Here is a 22996-nt window from a genome sequence, read left to right as displayed (position 1 = left end):
CACACACACACACACACACACACACACACACACACACACACACACACACACACACACACACACACACACACACACACACACACACACACACACACACACACACAGACAGCACAGACAGACAGAGAGAGAGAAAAGCATTCGAACAGGAACATCATTACCCCAGAGCAAAGTCTGACATCACTTTACAAATTCAAAGAACAAAAGAGCATGGGTCAACATCTCTGACCTGAGTTACTGCAGGGCCACTATCTTCCTGGTTAGGTCACCAGATACACTATTAGGTGCTATGTAGAACCTAAAAGGGTTCTTCGGCTGTCCCCATAGGAGAACCTATCAAGGCTCAGGCTAAGGCGCAGATGCAGACACATGAGGTGGATACTACAAGTTTCAATTTATTATAGTACAAGGGGCAGGCAAAAGGTAAGTCAAGGCAGGCAAAGAGTCGTAATCCAAATCAGAGTCAGGCAGGAACATGATGGCAGGCAGGATCAGGGTCAGGACAGGCAGAAAGGTCAGAACTGGGAAGACTAGGAAAAAACAAAAACTAGAGCACAGGAAACAGGGCAACACGCTGGTAGGACTTGACAGGACAAGATGAGACAAAGGGCTGTGAGATAGAGGTTTAATCCTAGACACATTAAAAGTGGCATGTATACGGAGGGTGCGGGGCAACAGAAGACAAACAGCAGAGGGGCTAAGGATTTTAGAGATGGGGAAAGGGCCGATGAAACAGGGGGAAAGTTTCCAGGACTCCTCCTGGAGGGGCAGGTCCCGAGTGGAAAGCCATACCCTGTGCCCGAGCTAATAGCGTGGAGCAGGTGTCTGGTGGCAATCCGTCTGTTGCCATACCTGGATGTGATCTTCAGAAGAGTGGCCCGGGCTCTCTTCCAGGTACGGCAATAGCGGCGGACGAACATCTGGAAAGAGGATATGCTGACTTTTTCTCTTGCTCAGGGAAAAGCGGGGGCTGATATCCCAAGGAACACTCAAAGAATGAGACACCAGCGGCCGAGCAGGGAAGGGTGTTACGGGCGTATTCCACCCACACGAGTTGCTGGCTCCAGGTGGTGGGGTTGGCGGAGACGAGGCAATGAAGAACCGTCTCCAGTTCCTGATTGGCTTGCTCCAACTGGCCGTTAGATTGGGGGTAAAAACCAAAGGACAGGCTGTCCGACGACCCAATGAGGGTGCAGAACACCTTCCAGAACTGGGACAAAAACTTGTGACCACGATCGGAGACCATGTCGACCGGAAGTCGATGGATCCGGAAGACGTGCTGCACTATGAACTGAGCCGTCTCCTAGGCTGAGGTTAACTTTGGAAGGGGAATAAAATGGGCGGCTTTAGAAAACCTATCCACCACCGTCAGGATTGTGGTGTTGCCATCTGACGGAGGAAAACCAGTAACAATGTCCAGGGATATATGGGACCAGGGGCCGTGAGGAACAGGGAGTGGTTGAAGAAGGCCAGCCAGAGCTGTCGTGGAGTCTTATTTTGTGCACACACAGTGCAGGCTGAGACGAATGCGGAGACATCAGGAACCATGGAAGGCACCAAAAGCATTGTCGGATGAAAGCCAGTGTCTGACAGGAGCCTGGATGGCAGGTCAGTCTCGAGGAATGTGCCCATTCCAGGACTGGGGAATTGGCAGAGTCCGGGACCAACATCCGGTCAGCCAAACATCCCCCATAAGGAACTGGCTCTCTATACCCCAGACGAGTGCAGCCACGAGGTGGGAGCAGTGGACGAGCGAGTGTGACTGGGAACAGACCTCCTCTCCCTCCAACATTCCCGTAGCTGCACATCTGTAAGGTCAAGGTGATGAGGGAGTCGAGGGCCATTGGAAGCTCCCGGGCTGCAAGCTTGTCTTCAACCTCCGATAATCCGTGAAGGAACGTGTCGAAAAAGGCTTCCAGGTTCCAGGCACTCTCAGCCACCAACGTGCGAAAATCCACTATGTAGTCTGCCACACTACAGGAGTCTTGACGTAGTTGGAGCAGATTACGAGCAGCCTCTCTCCCGGACAACGAAGAATTAAACACATTTCGTACCTCCACAACTACCTCGTCCCGACTGAGACAAACGGTGGACTGTTGCTCCCACACCGCCAGCGAGTGCCCTCCCGGACATCAGCGTAGTGAGGTACTCTATCTTCGAGCGGTCCGAGGGGCACGAAGAAGGCTGCAGGTCGAAGACGAAGGAGCACTGGGAGAGAAAAGCCCGGCAGGTTCCAGAATCTCCAGCGTAGCACTCCGGATGAGGTAACCAAGGTTCTCGGGACACCGGGATAGGCTAGGAAGAAGCGGCGCTGATGGCTGGGTTACTGTTGTGGCTTGCTGCCTAGTAGGGAATCCGCGGAATTAATCCAGCAATGTATTGAATACATGGTCATGGCGTTCTGCCAGGGTATGGAGTCCCTCCATAAGTAACTCCTTGTGTCTTCCAATGGTGGCTGCTTGGGAGGAGACAGCGTTGCGGAGCTGGTCCGAGTCTACTGGGTCAGTCATGGCCATTTCATACTATCACAGCTCAGGCTAAGACCCATGATGCAGACACAGGAGGCGGATAGTACGAGTCTCAGAGTTTATTACAGTACAACGGGCAGGCAAAAGGTAAATTAAGGCAGGAGGGTTTAACATGGGACCCAATAGAGTTCTACCTGGAATCAAAAATGGTTCTACCGGAAACCAAAAAGGGTTCTCCTATGGGGACAGCCGAAGAACCCTCTTGGAACCCTTTTTTCTAAGAGTGTAGTATTAGGGACAGCACAGCATTGCCCTAATACACACACAATTCATAACTAATTGGACATATCTAGATTTGTGGGTCATTATAGTTTATGATTATGAATTGTGACTCTCATCTAATGGATAGTTGATCTGCTTAATCTGCTAATAAGTTAATCATTGGCAACAACTTGCACACTCTTATAAAAAAGGCTTCCAAAAAGGGTTTTCGTCTGTCCCCATAGTAGGACCCTTTTTGTTTCCACGCAGAATCCTCTGTGAAAAGGGTCCTACATGGAACCAAAAGGGTTCTACCTGCAACCAAAAAGGATTCTTCAAAGGGTTCTCTTATGGGGACAGCCGAAGAACCATTTTAGAACCTTTTTTTTTTTTCCTAAGAGTGTATAGAATATTTTCCAATTTGGAACAAACAGTAAGATAAAACAAACAGTCAGATTAGGAAATAAATGTTCCAATTGGATTGAAGAGTATTGTTACACTGCAGTTGAAGGGTATAGGCCTATTTCTGTTCAGTAAACAAGTCGTTTTGCATCATACCCATGGTTTATTGTCTGATATACACACGGCTGGAATGCTGTTTCAGCCAATCTGCATCCAGGACCCAAGCTACTCGGTTTATAATTAGCTATATATTCCATTTGGATTGGAGAGTATTGTTACACTGCAGCTGAAGTGTATAGACTTAGTTCTGTTCTTCACACACTTGAACTGCTGAATCCTCTGCTGCACCTCCATTGTTCAGTGTCTTATTCCTTTCCGCTAACTTGCAACAACATGTTTACAGCACTCTATCTCCCTGCCAAACCTTTTAATAGAAACCAACATTCTCTATTAACATGAGACCCCACACGTATCAGATCTAATGTGGAATTATGATTCAGCACGTGCCTCACACCGCCTAAAGGCCACAGCCTTTCAAAGGTTTTGTTTACAGTGTGTGTTTCTGCCCTCTGGTTGTTTATAGGTTGTGTGGCGTGAGATTTCTGACACACTTTCGGGAGCCTGTAGGACCTTCGGAATGCGGAGGCCAGCTTTGTCTCATGTCCCATGACATACGTATGGAGATGTTATGTAACCTACAGTGAAAATCGACACACCTCTTGCACCCCTTCCACCAAGTACAGTATTCATTCTGTGGTGTGAAGACATATGCAGTCAAGACATGTACATTTTTTATTTTGTATATTAATTGAGAAAATTGACTATATTATTTATTTCACTTTGAAATTGTGGGGCAGGTTGTGTAGATAAGTATTTAAAAAATCTAACTTAATCAAATTACATATTAATGCAGTAAAATCTGAAAACTATGCAAGTAGTGTGTAGGATTTCACTAGGCACTGTATGTGTTATGTAAGCAAGAACACACAACATACTGGCCATTACGACGGAATAACTGGTGTGGCTGTAGAAACACAATCCCCTTGCCTTTTTAACTGAATTGGTAACACGTTATAATAACCTTCATTCATATCCTTATAATTAGGTTAAATTCAAAACTGGATACAAGTGATAATATCTAGTGATACTGCATATCCCTTGATAATTGTATTGAAGGACTTAACTCACAGAGCAAAATTCTGACTTGAAATCATCCATGTACTCCTCATAGAAATATCCCATCCAAGGACAAAGTCCAAGTTACAGACAATTCAACTAAGGAAACGACCCACAGTTAATAAATTCCTCTTTTGCTACTATTGCAACATTGTCAGGCCTACCACAAGTTTTAATGAAAATCTGAACACAGACCATCCTACACTCTTAGAAAAAATGGTTCCAAAAGGGTTCTTCAGCTGTCCCATAGTATAACAATCTTTGGTTCCAAGTAGAACTCTTTTATGTTCCATGTAGAACCCGCTGTGTAAAGGGTTCTACCTGGAACCAAAAATTATTCTTCAAAGGGTTCTTCTATGGGGACAGCCGAATAACTATTTAAGGTTCTAGATAGCACCTTTTTTTTCTAAGAGTGTACGGCTTTGCTCATACTAGACTGTGTTTGAATTCAGCACAGAGGTAACACTGTCCTCTAGCTTCACAGAGTTGTTATTGCAGTTACTGTTATGAGACAGGTGGGCCCTGCCCAGATATAACCCCTTGCCCTTAACCGAGCTTGGGCGTACAATATCATGTGTCTATTCAAGACAATGTGAACCTGTTCCTTTTGCTAGATAGCCTGCAAAGTTCTGTCATACTTTCCAGGTCTATGCTCAAACAATTCGAGCTTCTAATTTTAAAAATGAATCTCTCCAGAAATAAGTCCCTCACTGTTGCCGCCTGTTATAGACCCCCCTCAGCTCCCAGCTGTGCCCTGGACACCATATGCGAATTGATTGTCCCCCATCTATCTTCAGAGTTCGTACTATTAGGTGACCTAAACTGGGATATGCTTAACCTCCTGGCAGTCCTACAATCTAAGCTAGATGCCCTCAATCTCACACAAATTATCAAGGAACCCACCAGGTACAACACGAAATCCGTAAACATGGGCACCCTCATAGATATTATCCTGACCAACTTGCCCTCCAAATACACCTCTGCTGTTTTCAATCAGGATCTCAGCGATCACTGCCTCATTGCCTGCATCCGATATGGGCCCGCGGTCAATCGACCACCCCTCATCACTGTCAAACACTCCCTAAAACACTTCTGCGAGCAGGTCTTTCTAATAGACCTGGCCCGGGTATCCTGGAAGGATATTGACATCATCCCGTCAGTAGAGGATGCCTGGTCGTTCTTTAAAAGTAATTGCCTCACCATCTTAAATAAGCAGGCCCCTTTGAAAAAATGTAGAACTAAGAACAGATATAGCCCTTGGTTCACTCCAGACCTGACTGCCCTCGACCAGCACAAAAACATCCTGTGGCGGACTGCACTAGCATCGAATAGTCCCCGTGATATGCTACTTTCCAGGGAAGTCAGGAGCCAATACAGTGCGGGGAAAAAGTATTTGATCCCCTGCTGATTTTGTATGTTTGCCCACTGATAAAGAAAGGATCAGTCTATAATTTAAATGGTAGGTTTATTTGAACAGTGAGAGACAGAATAACAACAAAAATATCCAGAAAAACACATGTCAAAAATGTTATAAATTGATTTGCATTTTAATGAGGGAAATAAGTATTTGACCCCCGCTCAATCAGAAAGATTTCTGGCTCCCAGGTGTCTTTTATACAGGTAACGAGCTGAGATTAGGAGCACACTCTTAAAGGGAGCTTGTTACCTGTAAAAAAAAGTCCACAGAAGCAATCAATCAATCAGATTCCAAACTCTCCACCATGGCCAAAACCAAAGAGCTCTCCAAGGATGTCAGGGACAAGATTGTAGACCTACACAAGGCTGGAATGGGCTACAAGACCATCGCCAAGCAGCTTGGTGAGAAGGTGACAACATTTGGTGCGATTATTCGCAAATGGAAGAAACACAAAAGAACTGTAAATATCCCTCAGCCTGGGGCTCCATGCAAGATCTCACCTCGTGGGGTTGCAATGATCATAAGAACGGTGAGGAATCAGCCCAGAACTACACGGGAGGATCTTGTCAATGATCTCAAGGCAGCTGGGACCATTGTCACCAAGAAAACAATTGGTAACACACTACGCCGTGAAGGACTGAAATCCTGCAGCGCCCCCGCAAGGTCCCCCTGCTCAAGAATACATATTCATGCCCGTCTGAAGTTGGCCAATGAACATCTGAATGATTCAGAGGACAACTGGTGAAAGTGTTGTGGTCAGATGAGACCAAAATGGAGCTCTTTGGCATCAACTCAACTCGCCGTGTTTGGAGGAGGAGGAATGCTGCCTATGACCCCAAGAACACCATCTCCACCGTCAAACATGGAGGTGGAAACATTATGCTTTGGGGGTGTTTTTCTGCTAAGGGGACAGGAAAACTTCACCGCATCATTTGACGGGGCCATGTACTGTCAAATCTTGGGTGAGAACCTCCTTCCCTCAGCCAGGGCATTGAAAATGGGTCGTGGATGGGTATTCCAGCATGACAATGGCCCAAAACACATGGCCAAGGCAACAAATGAGTAGCTCAAGAAGAAGCACATTAAGGTCCTGGAGTGGCCGAGCCAGTCTCCAGACCTTAATCCCATAGAAAATCTGTGGAGGGAGCTGAAGGTTCGAGTTGCCAAACGTCAGCCTCGAAACCTTAATGATTTGGAGAAGATCTGCAAAGAGGAGTGGGACAAAATCCCTCCTGAGATGTGTGCAAACCTGGTGGCCAACTACAAGAAACATCTGACCTCTGTGATTGCCAACAAGGGTTTTGCCACCAAGTACTACGTCAAATACTTATTTCCCTCATTAAAATGGAAATCATTTTATAACATTTTTGACATGCATTTTTCTGGATTTTTTTGTTGTTATTCTGTCTCTCACTGTTCATATAAACCTACCATTAAAATTATAGACTGATAATGTCTTTGTAAGTGGACAAACGAACAAAATCAGCAGGGGATCAAATACTTTCCCCCCCCCACTGTACATGCAGTCAGTTAGGAAAGCAAAGGCTAGCTTTTTCAAACAGAAATGTGCATCCTGTAGCTCTAACTCTAAAAAGTTTTGGGATACTGTAAAGTCCATGGAGAATAAGAGTACATCCTCCCAGCTGCCCACTGCACTGAGGCTAGGAAACACTGTCACCACCGGTAAATCCACGATAATCGAGAAATTCAATAAGCATTTCTCTACAGCTGGCCATGCTTTCCTCCTGGCTACCCCAACCCCAGCCAACAGCTCCACACCCCCCACAGCTACTTGCCCAAGCCTCCCCAGCCCAAATCCAGGTAGAAGATGTTCTGAAAGAGCTGCAAAACCTGGACCAGTACAAATCAGCTGGGCTAGACTATCTAGACCCTCGCTTTCTAAAATTATCCGCCGCCATTGTTGCAACCCCTATTACCAGTCTGTTCAACCTCTCTTTTGTATCCTCCGAGATCCCTAAAGATTGGAAAGCTGCCGCGGTCATCCCCCTCTTCAAAGGGGGTGACACTCTAGACCCAAACTGTTATAGGCCTATATTCATCCTGACCTGCCTTTCTAAAGTCTTCGAAAGCCAAGTTAACAAACAGATCACTGACCATTTCAAATCCCACCGTACCTTCTCCGCTGTGCAATCCGGTTTTCGAGCTGGTCACGGGTACACCTCAGCCACGCTCAAGGTCCTAAACGATATTATAACTGCCTTCGATAAAAGACAGTACAGAGCAGCCGTCTTCATCAACCTGGCCAAGGCTTTCGACTCTGTCAATCACTGTATTCTTGTCGGCTGACTCAACAGCCTTAGTTTCTCAAATGACTGCCTCATCTGGTTCACCAACTACTTCGCAGACAGAGTTCAGTGTGTCAAATTGGAGGGCCTGTTGTCCAGACCTCTGGCAGTCTCTATGGGGGTACCACATGGTTAAAATCTCAGGCCGACTCTTTTCTCTGTATATATCAACGATGTCGCTCTTGCTGCGGGTGATTCCATGATCCACCTCTATGCAGACGACACCATTCTGTATACATCTGGCCCTTCTTTGGACACTGATCGCTGCCCGCACCCACCCGCCTGACTAGCATCACTACTCTGGACGTTTCTGACTTAGAACATGTGGACAACTACAAATACCTAGGTGTCTGGCTAGACTGTAAACTCTCCTTCCAGACTCATATTAAACATCTCCAATCCAAAATTAAATCTAGAGTTGGCTTCCTATTTCGCAAAAAAAGCCTCCTTCACTCATGCTGCCAAACATACCCCCGTAAAACTGACTATCCTACCGATCCACGACTTTGGCGATGTCATTTACAAAATAGCCTCCAATACTCAGCAAACTGGATGCAGTCTATCACAGTGCCATCCGTTTTGTCACCAAAGCCCCATATACCACCCACCACTGCGACCTGTATGCTCTCGTCGGCTGGCCCTCGCTACATATTCGTCGCCAGACGTGAAGAGGGCAATACAAAGCCTATTCCTCCTCAGGAAACTAAAAAGATTTGGCATGGGTCCTGAGATCCTCAAAAGGTTCTACAGCTGCAACATCGAGAGCATCCTGACTGGTTGCATCACTGCCTGGTACGGCAATTGCTCTGCCTCTGACCGCAAGGCACTACAGAGGGTAGTGTGTACGGTCCAGTACATCACTGGGGCTAAGCTGCCTGCCATCCAGGACCTCTACACCAGGCGGTGTCAGAGGAAGGCCCTAAAAATTGTCAAAGACCCCAGCCACCCCAGTCATAGACTGTTCTCTCTACTACCGTGTGGCAAGTGGTACCGGAGTGCCAAGTCTAGGACAAAAAGGCTTCTCAACAGTTTTTACCCCCAAGCCATAAGACTCCTGAACAGTTAATCAAATGGTTACCCAGACTATTTGCATTGTGTGCACCCCAACCCCTCTTTTTATGCTGCTGCTACTCTCTGTTTATCATATATGCATAGTCACTTTAACTATACATTCATGTACATACTACCTCAATTGGGCCGACCAACCAGTGCTCCCGCACATTGGCTAACCGGGCTATCTGCATTGTGTCCCGCCACCCACCACCTGCCAACCCCTCTTTTACGCTACTGCTACTCTTTGTTCATCATATATGCATAGTCACTTTAACCATATCTACATGTACATACTACCTCAATCAGCCTGACTAACCGGTGTCTGTATGTAGCCTCGCTAATTTTATAGCCTCACTACTGTATATAGCCTGTCTTTTTACTGTTGTTTTATTTCTTTACTTACCTATTGTTCACCTCATACCTTTTTTGCACTATTGGTTAGAGCCTGTAAGTAAGCATTTCACTGTAAGGTCTACACCTGTTGTATTCGGCGTACGTGACAAATACACTGATTTGTTTTTTTTAACAATGAGCTAATGAGGCATGAATTGGCCTGGCATACAAAATGTGCTTTCTCGTCAGGACACTGTTGTTCAGAGGAACTAGCCAACAACACAGCTAACACAACAAGTTCAAGCTGAAGCTGGAAAGACTGCAAACTAGCTTCACTTCAATTTGTTTGATCTTTTATCATTACTTTGTATATATTCATAAAAACTAAGCCAGTTGATTCATGATTTCGACTGGCTGAGAAACGCTGCCTGCTTGTCTGTCTTGTCCCGACTCCCAACCCCTACACGTTCCTTACTATGGGACAGCTGGAGATTGAATGTTAATATTGAAACAGTGTTGCAAATGTCGGAGACAGACAGCAAGGTTTATACAAATCCCCACTGTTGAAAACAAAATGTTAGTCTAAAAGAATGTGAGATAATGTCTAGATGCTTTTTATTGTGGAGATCAAGTTTATAACTTGCCTGGCTGGGTTGATGAGACAGTGGATTGCACAGTCTGAGTAAATAGGCATTTTAACATCATAGATTTAGCCAGTGGTAACTTGTGGAATTGACACTGGCTGGAATGTGCTTTTAACCAATAAACATTCAGGATTAGACCCAACCGTTGGCCATTATAGACTGGGTGGTTTGAGCCCTGAATTCTGATTGGCTGACAGCTGTGGTATATCAGACCATATACCACAGATATGACAAAACTTTTATTTTTACTGCTCTATTTACGTTGGTAACCAGTTTATAATTGTGTCAGTCGCTCTCACTATCTCACATTCACTAAAAAGTTGTCTCCACCCCATGGTAAAATGTGTTGAATTGCATCACATTAGTAGCCTGACTACCCATCCACATCCCTCTGGCCAAACGCCACACCCACTAGCGTTTCTTCTTCACGATGAGTCTAGATTTGCTTTCCTCCCTGACGTCTTGTAGAATGCGAACACATTCTGGCCGTTCTGATTGGTCCCAGAAAGTGTCGGGCCAAACCTGCCCTGCATGATGACCTTGTCAACTTTGATACTCTGATTGGTTGGAGATGATCCAATCGCTGATGAATTTGTTTTCTACAACGCCCCACATTTTGGCATCAGCACAATCGACTTCTAGTTTCAGACAATGTATGACGCGATTGATAGAGCAGCGGAATGAAATTCAGGTGTCAGGCAACCAAATAAGATTTAGAACTGCTAAATTATTTCTCTGCCCCATGGCAAAATGAGTGGAATTGCACAAACTATAATTTACTCTATAATTTCTTCTCAGGCCAATATTAACAGTGAGGATGAAGCAGAACATTGTGATTGTAGCAGCATACAGCTTGTACTGTATAAGCCTTGCTAAACAATAAATACAAGCATTGTAGTGCCACCGAAACCAGACTTTAAACCATTAACACAATTTGAATGTTCAGGATTAATAGAAATGAAAGAAACATTTTGAGTATTCTCTTCTCTGTCTACTGGAGGGGGCCTTTGGCTGCGTCAAACATCTTCTTCCTTCCCTCCATGCCAGACATGGCCTCCACGTTCTTCCTCCAGTCACTCACCTCCACTGTCTTCTCCTGCAGAGCGTACACACAATGGCAGTCACTACCATGTCAGCAGGATGTCAGTGTGTCAGTATATCAGCCTGGTCAGCTTCAAGAACAAACTGTTAGCTCCTGTCATTGATATATAGATTACCACCGGTTGAGGGAAATATTGACAATTGAAATAAAGCTCCAGGCAGTATATTATACAAACTCAGCAAAACTCATCGTTGCATCACACTATTTATTGCCTGCTGCCTTTGATCTTATGAGGACACACTAAATCTACCAGGAAAAACTAAACTTACCTTCTCTGTGTCCTCCTTCTTGACTGACTTGAGGTTTGCACGAAGGTCCATGGAGACCTTGTGTTTGGAGCCCAGGAGGGAGCGCAAGATGGCGTCAGCAGAGACCCTTACCCTCCTCAGGTTGGGCCGCTTGAACTTCCCCCTCAGGTCCAAAACTTTGATGTTCAGGTCCTTGATCTATGGGACAGGTGGAAAGAAGAGGTAGACCCCATCCTAGAGATACAACTAAAATGGCTTCTTTCTCTATGGGCTACACAAAAGGCATCTCAGATTACACCATTTTTACAGCTAGCCCTTGGAGTCGACCATGTCGTGGATATATGAACCATATTTAGAAGGTATGTTTCAAGCGGCAGAGAGGTACAGTAGGCACTGTACCTCTCTGGTGTTGTGCATGACTTTGGCTTCAATGTCATATCGCTCCTCATCCACCACGTCAACCTTGGCATGTAACTCCCGACATAACTCCTGTTGGGGAAATTCGAATTTTGCAATGATCTAGTACCCAGGACAATGTAGTCAATAGGTTTACTGAATGTGTGCATGGATGGGAGTACCTGGAGCTCAGCAAAGGACATGCCACCGGTCTGTAAGGCAGGTGCTCTCTCTGCCAGATACCTCTCCTTCTCCTCCTCTTTATCCACCATCTCCTGCTCAATCTCCTCCTTTGCCTTGGCCACCATTAAGCTCTGAAAACACATTGAAATATTTCAAACGTATGGCCTCATATGACTGAGGTAGTTGCCAAACAGTCAAGTGTTATTGCTGTGGTCATAGTGTGGCTATAGACTCACCTTTAGCATGAGCTTACGGGAGGCCGAGATCTTCGACTTTCGCTTCAAAAAGATGAATCAATTTGATTAAGTTAGTCATAGATTGACTGTTTAATTAATGTCTCACTTAATCAGTGTATTGGCATTTATGCAATAGAATTAGGGAAATCTCACCTCTTGTCTGTAAAGAAAAAAAACACATTTTAGTGTAAACATAATTTAGCATAAGAGATAAAGGATCTGAAATACTTCCGAATGTGGCACACAGAATTGATCAGGCAGTCATTGATAGTGTTTCTAAAGATGAACCGGCATGTGCTGTCTGACCCGTCTCATGAAGGGGTTCGCTGGAATAGAATACACTTACACTTGCTCCGGCATCTTGGCAATGTAGATTCCCCTAGAAGACAAAAATAAAACCTGTTTCTGAAGAACTTGACAAGTGAGACCATTTGCACCTGTAAGCCTACAGTAATTATGTCTCCCATTTCAGTTCCATTGATTTATTATCATAGCTTTCAATGTACTGATATGCAACACAAAGTAATTGCATGATTCTACAGTGTATTGTCAACTTTATGAAAAGTAGCTATCGTACTCATGTAATATGACTGAAAAACACCTAAATCGTAGCTGTTTTTGTTATTCATTCCTTCTTTTGCTAAATGAACTATAGAGCATGTTTCCATTTGGTCATAGTTGTTTACTATCTAGCCATGGGTTGTTTTTCTCCAACTACTACAGTACATTATCAGCAGGTCAAGTGGTCGCTCAGGGCTCCAAGTGGTCTACATCACCAGTCCCCACTTCTACATCTGACCCTCTGGCTTGGAGCCTGGGGCCTGTGACCCATCCCCCTGCCGCCTCTCTCTGCTGACAGTGGCACTCCCCCCCAAAAGAAAGTGATTGCAAACAGGGGGAGAGACGTGCATCAGCCCTGGCATGGTAACTATTCCAGACAGATAACAACCCTGGCTTTCTCCTGCTTATTTTCACTGGATAATGCTCCACAAATAGACCAGGAGGTCTGGATTTGGGAAGTTATTTTTTAGAATTCCCAATTCCATTAAGGAATGTTGCAGTGTCCAGTTTAGATGGGAATCCAGTGTAAATGATTAGTAATGGGAAACCAGTGTGGAATACTTTACAGAAATAACTGGTAAAACATAGAAAAACCTGTAAAACAATCTCAGAAAAGAATCTTTCCCAAAAGAAAAGACAAATGAATAGAACAAGAGAGACATTAGAAAACTCAAATAAGTTGGAAACCTGAAATTGCTAAATACATTTTCTAAACAAATTGTAAAAAAAAAAGACAGAAAATATAAATTGATTCCAGATTTTTCTAATAGGCCTACCCTAAAATGTTTATTTAGATTTGCAACTGATTTACAGTTTAATTTTGATCATCTGTAAATAGAATCTAAAAGTATATGAGATGTTTTCAAAATAGTTTAAAAAAATACATACGTATATACACCGATAATAACAAATATTACAATGAATAACGTTCTGCAATTATCAGACCTGAAAACCTCAAATTCAGGAACTACAGAAAAGCTCTAAGCATTGTCTACACAATATCACATTCAGAGAGGAGCCCAGTCTTACCTTTCTCTGCTAAGGTTGGAGAAGTCCTGTAGAGGCTCAGAGTGATGGGAAGAAGAATGCACCAGAGTATTTAACTCAGCCTCCCATTGTCCCTCCTGCCCGTCACTGGGACCCCTAAATAGAAACACACACACACACACACACACATACGCACCCTAGTGGTCTCCCTTATCCAATGCTTATGATGCTGAACTTTCCAGTGGTGTTGGTACTGTAGGTCATGATCCAGCAGCTGCTCAGTGATAACACATTGTGTTAGTGGGCTGTGTGTTGTGCCAGGTGGGGACAGACACTTTCCTTATCAGGTATCACAATAATATAACACTTTCATCCAAAGCAAATTACAGTCATGTGTGCATAGATTTTATGTATGGGTGGTCCCGGGAATAGAAAAAACTATTCTGGCGTTACAAGCTCTATGTTCTACCAACTGAGCTACAAAGGATCATGTCAGATTTACTGCAAAGACCCTGCCCAGTCTTACTGTTGGTTGGGGACAGTGCCAGTAACTTCAACTGACAACAGCCAGCAATGAATACCAAGTGGAGGAAGTTGTCCAAATGAACACAACTCTGCTTTTTACTATTTTCTGACTATGATGGAGCCTTGATATATGATCCAGTGGGTTGGTTTTGCAAGCAGTTGTGTCAGGGCCGGCTCTAGCCTTTTGGGGGCCCTAAGCGAGATTTGGTTGCCTCCCCTCCCCCACCTCACGGGCAAAACATTTTAGTGGGCCCCCTCTTGACAGCAGAGAGACATGTTAGCTTTAAAGTTAATTTCCTGCAATTCTACACATTTTGCCATGGAGTGTAGAGAAAATGTTGCCGTTTTAAAGCAAATGTCCTGCAATTCTACACCTATTTCCATGACATATGTCATGTTAATGATATCTGAGTGAGAGTGACTAACAAAATCAATGGGGGCCACCTGGAGGTCAAGGCCTTTGGGCATTTGCCCGGTCGTTATTCGGCCATGATAACTACAAGTTTAGATAGCTGGCTAGACTAACTTACCAATCTGAAAATTGTAAGCAAACATGGCTAATTGAGTGACTGTCAGTTACTGACATAACAAGAGAAAAATTGCTGATGCACAACCAAATTTCAAACTTGCACCTTGTGTATTCTACCATTCTAACTCTCAACAGTAAGTTGAGACCCCGACTGAGTTATTTTTTGGGGTCTGGGGCTCCCTAGCGTCCTGGAGCCCTAAGTGACCGCTTATTTCGCTTATGCCTGGAGCCGGCCCTGGGTTGTATTCACCCTGCATTTCAGATCTGTTGGCTGGTAATGAGAAAGGTATTGCAGACACACGCTGCCCCCTGAGAACAGCAGGCCCCCGCGGCCTGATTAGAATATTAACTGCAGACAATGTTAAGCCCCGCAGTTGATGAAAGGAATGCAATCATATCCACCACACAATAGCAGAGTCCTGCCAACTATACATAGACCAGTGTATCACCATCTGATTCTACCACTCTGATTGGGTTGTCGGATGCTTAAGTGCTTGGTTTGCTTTGTGTATGTGCGCAGGGCCAGCCCTAGACATAAGTGACCATTTAGGGGGCCGCGGCTGCTACAAAAAAATGGCATGAAATGAGTTATACAATTGCTATATCTTCTCTGCACCCCATGACAAAATGTGAAGTTGCTGCAAACTTGCAGGCCTGAAATTGAAAGTTCTGCTTCTGCTGTTTTTTTTGTCTAGAAGCAAGTAGGCCTATCTCCCATTTATGGTTGCCTGTTGTACCAGGCAATACGGAGACTGTCGGTTGTGATTTATGTCACTTGAGAACTAGGCCTACTGATGCATCTCATGACAGCTGATTTTAATTCCGATGTATATATGGCAGCAGGATCAACCAAAGTGCTGTCGATTTGAAACGAGCAGCCCATGTATTTCTACACGGAGGGGATTATGACTAAACAGTTGCAATACTTTGTCATAGGAATGGATTCCATCTCCGTCAAAATCAAATCAACGTTTTTTTTTGCCAAGCCACATTTCTTAAGGTTCCTGAGGTTGAATAGGCGCTGTTGCGTGTAGCGGGTGTGGCTCCTTTGCACGGACTGAATCAATTTAATAGGGCTCAGATGGGCTGTGTCCCTCTTTCTGCAGTTATGGTTTCGGAACTGGAGCGCCAAATTATTTTTAGCATACACATTTCAGCAATATGCTGGTCGCGTGGTTCCAAATGTTGAAGAGGTACAATTATCTCTAGGGTGAACCATTAATTCAAAATAATTTAAATTGCTTTAAAAAAAAAACGGATATATGAAAGAAGAGTCAAGGGTACAAGACTGTATACAGTACATACCAGCGTTAGGGGACAAACAAACTACACAAACTCCCGTACAGCATTGCGGTCTGTATCATCCAATCACAGAGCAGATACAAGTCACATGACTACTGGAATCATTTCCTCAACATTTTGAAAAACATGGCGATTGTCGGTTGGGTTAGGTGTTGTGTTTCCAATTTCTGTTAAACCAGCTAAATTACCGTAGAAAGGATTCAAATAAACCATGAGATTTGGTAGCGAACACATGGCACGGAATTTGTTTTTCGCGTTGTAGGAAAAGTCGGTGCGTATGATTAAAACCATTGATATCGTGTTAAATTACTAATTTGATAAGTACTAATTATGAATTAATCGAATTCCTAATTCGATTATTAAAACATTCTAGATAGAACATATTACTTGTCATGCCATTTGTGTTTTCAAATGTAATCCCTGCAAATTATAAGGCCATACATACATTAAATTCTGCATAACGGCACAGCATTTCACTCTACTGTATCTCCAGAGATCATAAGGTAAAATATATCTAATTGTCATTTAGCCTATATTTACAATCCCCTTATCCAAACAGATTACCCATTTAGCTAGCGCTTATCAATAGCTCGTATCATTCTATTAATTACAGTGCATGGAGAATGCCGTTATTTCTATCAGAAAAAACTGTTTTTCCACTTGCAACAGACAGGTTCAATTGACCTTGTGTAAAGGTGGTGGAATTAGGGAGTTAATGCTTTCCCATGTGGGAAAGCAATAAATACCAGTTGGATGCATTCACTTGTTTTTAATTATTTGAGAAATGCTGGCTTGGATAATGCCCAACAAGCTGCATCAACCACAAACTAACAGTACAGCTATCATGCTAGTAAACTATAGAGTTAAACTCAAATAGTTAGCTTTTTTTATAATGAATGTTTTGTTGCATTTACTCTGCCAATTGTGCTGTTGAGGTAATTTCCTTAGGTGACATCAGCATGTGGAAGAAATTGGAGCGCAGGGATAAGAGTTTCACACTAATTACCAGTTGGAGGGGTGTTCAAGTAGATTTTTCCCAGTTGTATGTGGTAAATACCACCTTCCCACAATTTTATGAACGCAGCACATGTCAAGATCAGAACATTTATTTGTATACACCAGAGGCTGGTGGGAGGAGCTATAGGAGGGTGGGCTTGTTGTAATGACGTAAATAGAACAGAGTCAAACATGTTTTATACCATCCCATTAATTCTATTTCAGCCATTACAATGGGCCTGTTCTTATATAGCTCATCCTATGGTACACATCTGCCACACCTCCATTTGTGATCTCCACCACAAAATGGCTTGCACATGCGTTTCCTCATGTTTAAATTGTAGGTCAGAATGCTCGACGATTGTGAAAAGGGAATTAAGTTCCATGTATCTCGGGTCTGAGTTCCCCGCCAATTATAATTCAAATAAAACATTAACACTTCCAATGCGACCACTGACTGAATTGAAAAGGAATTCCTCTTTTTGTACGAGTGGAATTCTATAGTGCCCCCGTTGCATTTTGCAGTGGGTAAAAATTGTTCTAATAACTTACCCAGACAGCTCTTCTCCTCATCAAATGACAATGGTTGACTCATGGCCTTAAATGGTACCAATTTATTTCCCATCACCCATAAAGTTTCAATATTTTCCCCATTGTATTAATTATGGAACATTGATTTTCAGGTTCTCTGAAGATGAGTGAATCATCCAGCCCATTGGGCATCTCACAATACGCCCATATGCCATGTATTGAAATATGCAGACGGATTGAAAGTTTAAAATTGTAATACTTCTGACAGGCAACTTTCCAGCTCTGCCCATACATTTTGGACTAACATTCACAGAATGCGTGGATTGAGTTAGTTTTACACTTGTCTGTGGATAAATGATTTACATTAGTTTATACTGCTCAAACCTTGCCGCCATCTTGTGCCAACATAAAATAAACTTAAATGTTGGTTCCAATAGTAATCTAAGAGATTGTCAGTTGAATATGCTTTCAGCAAGGTTTTGTATCGTTTACCTATCATATGCACCTCCTTTTCTGACTCTAGGTTGTGCTGATGTCAAAAAAAACCAGGTTCTTTGTGGCCAGATGTGCCGTTGTCATTCAAGACCATTTCCCAAACAATTATCCCATATTCTAATTCAATACAATGTTTTTTTTCCTCTTAGTTTGTTACCTTTTAATGTGCACAGTATTTGATACAGTACATCTCATAGGATAAGATCAATGCAAGTCTTCAGAATTCATAGCCTTGGACTACAATACTTTATGATTTTCTTCTTTCACTCTGCCTCTGATAAATTGCCCCATTAAGCAAACTCACCAACTGCCAAACAAAACCAGGATGTGTCCATTTTACTGTCAATAAAAACTGACTCACTTGGTGTATATTCAAATTGCAAAAAGGAGTTTAATAGGCCAAAGTGAATAAGCTGGTAATTCTTGGTTCCCTTAGTGGTTAACCTCATTAATGCCAAATCTTAGCTGCTCATGTTTTTTTTTAACTCCGCTGGTAAGGTAAGCACATAGGTAAACTGTGCACTGTGTGTTGCTATTGAGCCTCTGCCAGTAGCTGGAATGAGACAGCCGGATTACACGGGTTGACTGGGGAATCCAGGGATTTGCAGTCCAAATGTTTAGAAGTCTGAGGAGGCCTGAGCTCTACTGAGCATGTGCCAGAGCTCCTGCCCCCTGGCCGAACCCAAAGCCCTTTGGACCAAAGTTCTTGGCATAACATGCTGTGGATGAAAAGGTAGTATACTTGATATAATAATGTATATAAATACTAAGGGACATAAATTGATAACAGATGCTACAGTATTTGTATTTTCTCTAGTTTAATTAAATTCTGTTTTGATGCATTTACAGTAGAAGTTCAGAAATAGAGTACACCCACCTTTACAGTAGATTTCTCCATCTTTGTCAGCCACAGTGGTTGATTCCAGCCCCTTCCCACACTTGCTACAGCGGAAGCAGCTCTTGTGCCAGGACTGGAAAAGACAGATTAGGAGAAGTGTTGTCTCAGCACTGGGCTGCACAGATACAGTATGTCAACAATAACTGGTACTTCTCCTTCACATTACAGTATTTGAACACAGATAAGATATTCCCAATCATGCATTTCAGTTGACCCACTGCCACAGCAGCCGTTGATACAGTATGGCCATTAATACTGTTAAATATATGGGCGGTTTCCCGGACATAGATTAAGCCTGGTCCTGGACTAGACAGCAAGCTCAATGGAGAATCTCCATTAAAAGTGCTTTTTAGTCCAGGACTAGGCTTAATCTGAGTCCAGGAAACCACCCCATGATGTTCAGGAGAAGCAGGGTTTTGGAGACTACCCATAATGTAGCTCTCCCCCTTCCAAAAAACAGAATCAGCCCAGAACTCTGACTTACATTTCCACCGCCGAGCACCTTCTCGGCAGAATACACAGCCTTGGCGCAGCGCGGGCACACATCTGAGCTGCCAAACTTAGTGGCCAACTTTGAGGCGTTGGGGTTGTTGGTGGGGCGGTGGGCTGCTTGCCTGTTGATGAACAAACGGACCATCTGACTGGATATGTAATGACTAACACTATGCAGCTCACTGTGGGCAAACTTACTGTGGTTAGATTTGTTATGATTAAACTACATAGAACAGCATTCAAGTCAGGCCTCAAGGTTTTCCTTTATCCCTAATTGATTGATTAATTAATGTAATGTTATGTTATCCCAGGTTTTAATCAGTCCCTTATTAGAAGGGAATGATGAATATCAGCAATGCTGTGGAAATAGCCCTGGTAGACCTATTGGTATGGAGTGTACATACAACTAAGATTACTTCCTTACTCTTCAGGTCTGATTCCAAGATGTGCCCCCGTGTCCATGCTCAGGGTGCCTGCTCCCCCACCAAAGCCATAGCCTTTTGGCCCATACTTCTTGCCGTAGCAGGATTTGCAGTAGATTTCATCCACATGGCAGGCCACCGTTGTGCTGTCCAGGTTCTTCTTACATGCCACTAAGAGCAGAATATTTTAGGCAGGAAGAGGCAGACAGATTTAGTGGCATTGAACTGATTGGTCAATGCTGTGCCATATCAGCAACATCAGCAACACAAGCAGTTTAGAAGCTACAGACCAATACTAACAGTCTTCCAATTGGAGGTCATTTCGTGTTATGTTTATCAGCAACAGGCCATGTAGTTGCAGACATTTGACTCTTTAGAGTCTGAGTCACTGCAAAGACATTATGGGATCACCACAGTATTAGTTTAACATTTGACATTCTGACTCTGGGGGCAAGAGAGTTGCATAGTTAACTCAAACTAACAGTCATCTGAGCCAGATCACTCTGGTACCTTTCCTCCCATATAAGGCCTGTGACACATCCATTTCTCCCTCTCCAAATAAGGACATGCTAGCGAGAACCTTTGGATGCTCCGCTTCCTCCGAGTGCCAAATACTTCACATTCCATCCTGAGCTCTTAATGTCAGCTCAGAATAATTGGTACATTAGTAGTTAAGTCAATGTGGTTTACGAAAGAACGGGATGACCTCACGCGGCTCACTTACTGCACAGAAAGCAGGACTTGTGGAAATATTTCCCCTCGCACTGCACTTCCTCGGCGAAGTACACGGTCTTCTGGCAGCAGCCACACTTATTTCCTCCTCCCAAAGGCATTCTGCGGAGTTAGTGAAGTGTTAGTTCCTTACATAGAAATGGGCGGTATGTGGGTCCTTCTGTTGGACACCCACTGAATGGGAGGAGTTCCTTACATATAAATAAGCAAGTATACTTCTACAGTTCCTGACACACATTGGATGGTAGGAGACCTACAGTAGGAGGAATGCATGAAGCTGTGTATACAATGTGAAGTTTTTCCAGAACTTGTGACTTGACCACAAAAAAAACCCACAAAAAAAGAGAGAAGTGCAACCAGTCAGACTTTAACTAGGGTTCTGGTCATGTAAATCAACAAGTTTACAGATGAGAGAACATACAGTATTTAAACAGAGCCTGGGTATCCTCTAGAAACCCTTTCGTCTAAATGTATGGTATTTTAGGAATGTACTCAAAATGAAGAGAAAGGAATGGCCTTAGAGTTAAAACTGCTGCTGGGTTTGGCTACAGTACCTGCGGGCACTTTCACTGTTTATTCTCCTTTTCATGAAATTCAAAGTTCCTCCTGAGGCTAGGGAGGTGCCAGAACACTCATTCAGAACAGTCATTGACCTAACCCAACTTATCAAGTCTACTATTGAATTTAAATAAATTGCTGTTGGATGAGTGTATTGTACTTCAATCTCTCTTGTTGAAATATGTCACCAAGACAGAAGGTGCTAATCTGCAATTTGAGTAAACAGGAAATTCTCTTCATTTTATGGTAGCCTAGTGGTTAAGAGCATTGCGCCAGTAACCGAAACGACGCTTTCTCAAATCCCAGAGTGGACGAGGTGAAAAATCTGTCAATGTGCCCTTGAGCAAGGCCCTTAACCCTAATTGTCCATGTAAGTTGCTCTGTATAAGAGCGTCTGCTAAATTACCAAAATGTTAATGCAATTCAACTACATGTTAGCAGTCACTTCATGACCTTAGTCACTGACCAGGTCAGGCAACTTTAGACAGAATATTGCTTTTGAAAAAATGTCATTTTGAGCAACACATTACATAGGAAGCTGGTCACAGACATTACTCATAATTTCCTGAGTTGTGACTCCTTTCCTGCAGATGCTCAGGAAATAGAACCATGAATGTACCCTGCCAAAACATTTTGGTGATTTGACATCTAACAATGTGTTCTGTCATCCATCATGATCTAAAAGCTGAGGTCATCATCATACACACACACACACACACACACAGTAATTAATTCCCTACTTACAACAACTTATTTTACCATTCTTACCCTGTAAGTTTCTAGCACATCAGATCTGATCTGCCCTGCACTTTTAAAGCAAAAAAGCAGAAGAATCTGTGCAGTCTTGGATAGTAATGAACATTTTGAATGCGTTCTGTGGCCTGTTACTGTATACTATGCATCATGAAAGCAGTGGCTACAGTAGCTGGTAGGTGTTGAGATGGTCCCATCTTACCTTTTGTAGTGTTTGTGGCTGAAACTCCCTGGTTGTAGAGTGATCTCTGACAGTGGAGTTTTGGAGTGGCTTCAGTCTAAAAGGACTCAAAGAAACAAACCAAGCTGGGACTTAGGGAGGAGTCTGCTGGGTACACACATAGACTGTGAAAGAGGAGGAGAAAAAGAAAGTGCTTTATATGGCTGAAGGAAAAGGGTTTGCGAGAGAGAGATGCAGAGAGAAAACAAATAGAGAGTGAGAGAAGCCCTGTTTATACCTGGTGCTAACATGCACCCCTGATCTTGTCCACAGGTGTAGACAATTAAAAGACACGTTGGCTGCATTTTCACAGGCAGCCCAATTCTTATATTTTTTTCACTAATTGGTCTTTTGACGAATCAGACCAGCTCTGAAAAAGATCTGATGTGAAAATATCTGATGTGATTGGTCAAAAGCCATTGTGATCCGATTGTGATCTTTTTAAGGGTCATTGCACAAAATAAATGCCTTTTGCGTCCCTATGTAAACCCAGACTTAGATATTTTAAGTAGAAATTGTGCACTAATATAGAATTTTAAAAGCCTGTTATATTAAATGAAGTGTCCTCTAATATAGACCACATGGAAAATTCTATAAATATGTTGTTTTTTTTACATGAAAATTCACAATTTTAACATGTCCCTCTGGAAGTTCTAGGAAAATTTTAACCCACTTAACCCCAAAATATCTCCCAGCTTTTCATCATCATTGTAAAGCCCTAGTTATTTTGTTGCTTTAACAAAGTCATTTCATTTATTTAATATGATTAGTTA

General features: G+C 43.2%; 2 protein-coding genes across 5 annotated transcripts; both read right to left on the bottom strand.

Moving 5' to 3' along the window:
* Positions 1-10751: 10751 nt before the first annotated feature.
* LOC106582713 (troponin I, slow skeletal muscle) lies at positions 10752-16185 on the bottom strand. Of its 4 annotated transcripts, none has more exons than XM_014166067.2 (9): positions 16130-16174; positions 13813-13926; positions 12569-12601; positions 12376-12382; positions 12223-12264; positions 11986-12117; positions 11807-11896; positions 11429-11605; positions 10752-11153 (listed from the first exon to the last, which is right to left on the bottom strand). In XM_014166067.2, exons 3-9 carry the CDS (start codon positions 12580-12582, stop codon positions 11049-11051), a joined length of 567 nt encoding a protein of 188 aa, XP_014021542.1. In that variant the 5' UTR covers positions 12583-12601; positions 13813-13926; positions 16130-16174; the 3' UTR covers positions 10752-11048. The 4 variants fall into 4 exon arrangements, with proteins under 4 accessions (XP_014021542.1, XP_014021541.1, XP_014021543.1 ...); XM_014166066.2 differs by having other exon boundaries at positions 12223-12267; positions 16130-16172; XM_014166068.2 differs by lacking the exon at positions 11807-11896 and having other exon boundaries at positions 12223-12267; positions 16130-16185.
* A 2330-nt stretch (positions 16186-18515) lies between these two features.
* LOC106582712 (cysteine and glycine-rich protein 1) lies at positions 18516-22429 on the bottom strand. Its single transcript, XM_014166064.2, has 6 exons — positions 22206-22429; positions 20685-20794; positions 19963-20131; positions 19531-19660; positions 19026-19119; positions 18516-18867 (listed from the first exon to the last, which is right to left on the bottom strand). Exons 2-6 carry the CDS (start codon positions 20791-20793, stop codon positions 18791-18793), a joined length of 579 nt encoding a protein of 192 aa, XP_014021539.1. The 5' UTR covers position 20794; positions 22206-22429; the 3' UTR covers positions 18516-18790.
* Between the last annotated feature and the right edge of the window lie 567 nt (positions 22430-22996).

Source organism: Salmo salar, chromosome ssa22 (genome assembly GCF_905237065.1).
Source record: "Salmo salar chromosome ssa22, Ssal_v3.1, whole genome shotgun sequence".
Taxonomy (NCBI): Eukaryota; Metazoa; Chordata; class Actinopteri; order Salmoniformes; family Salmonidae; genus Salmo; species Salmo salar.
Note: the sequence above shows the minus strand (reverse complement) of the source record. Positions and strands in the feature narration are given on the sequence as shown.

What these genes read in the sequence shown, in the direction of transcription:
- LOC106582713 (XM_014166066.2), bottom strand. An exon ending in CCCGTAAGCTCATGCTAAAG is followed by an intron (nt 12,118 to 12,222) that starts GTGAGTCTATAG and finishes ATGTGTTTTCAG; the next exon opens with AGCTTAATGGTGGCCAAGGC. An exon ending in TCATGCACAACACCAGAGAG is followed by an intron (nt 11,606 to 11,806) that starts GTACAGTGCCTA and finishes CCTGTCCCATAG; the next exon opens with ATCAAGGACCTGAACATCAA.
- LOC106582712 (XM_014166064.2), bottom strand. Translation starts at nt 20,793, where the DNA reads ATGCCTTTGGGAGGAGGAAATAAGTGTGGCTGCTGCCAGAAGACCGTG. An exon ending in CTTGGAATCAGACCTGAAGA is followed by an intron (nt 19,661 to 19,962) that starts GTAAGGAAGTAA and finishes GTTCATCAACAG; the next exon opens with GCAAGCAGCCCACCGCCCCA. An exon ending in TGGAGAAATCTACTGTAAAG is followed by an intron (nt 18,868 to 19,025) that starts GTGGGTGTACTC and finishes TTTCATCCACAG; the next exon opens with CATGTTATGCCAAGAACTTT.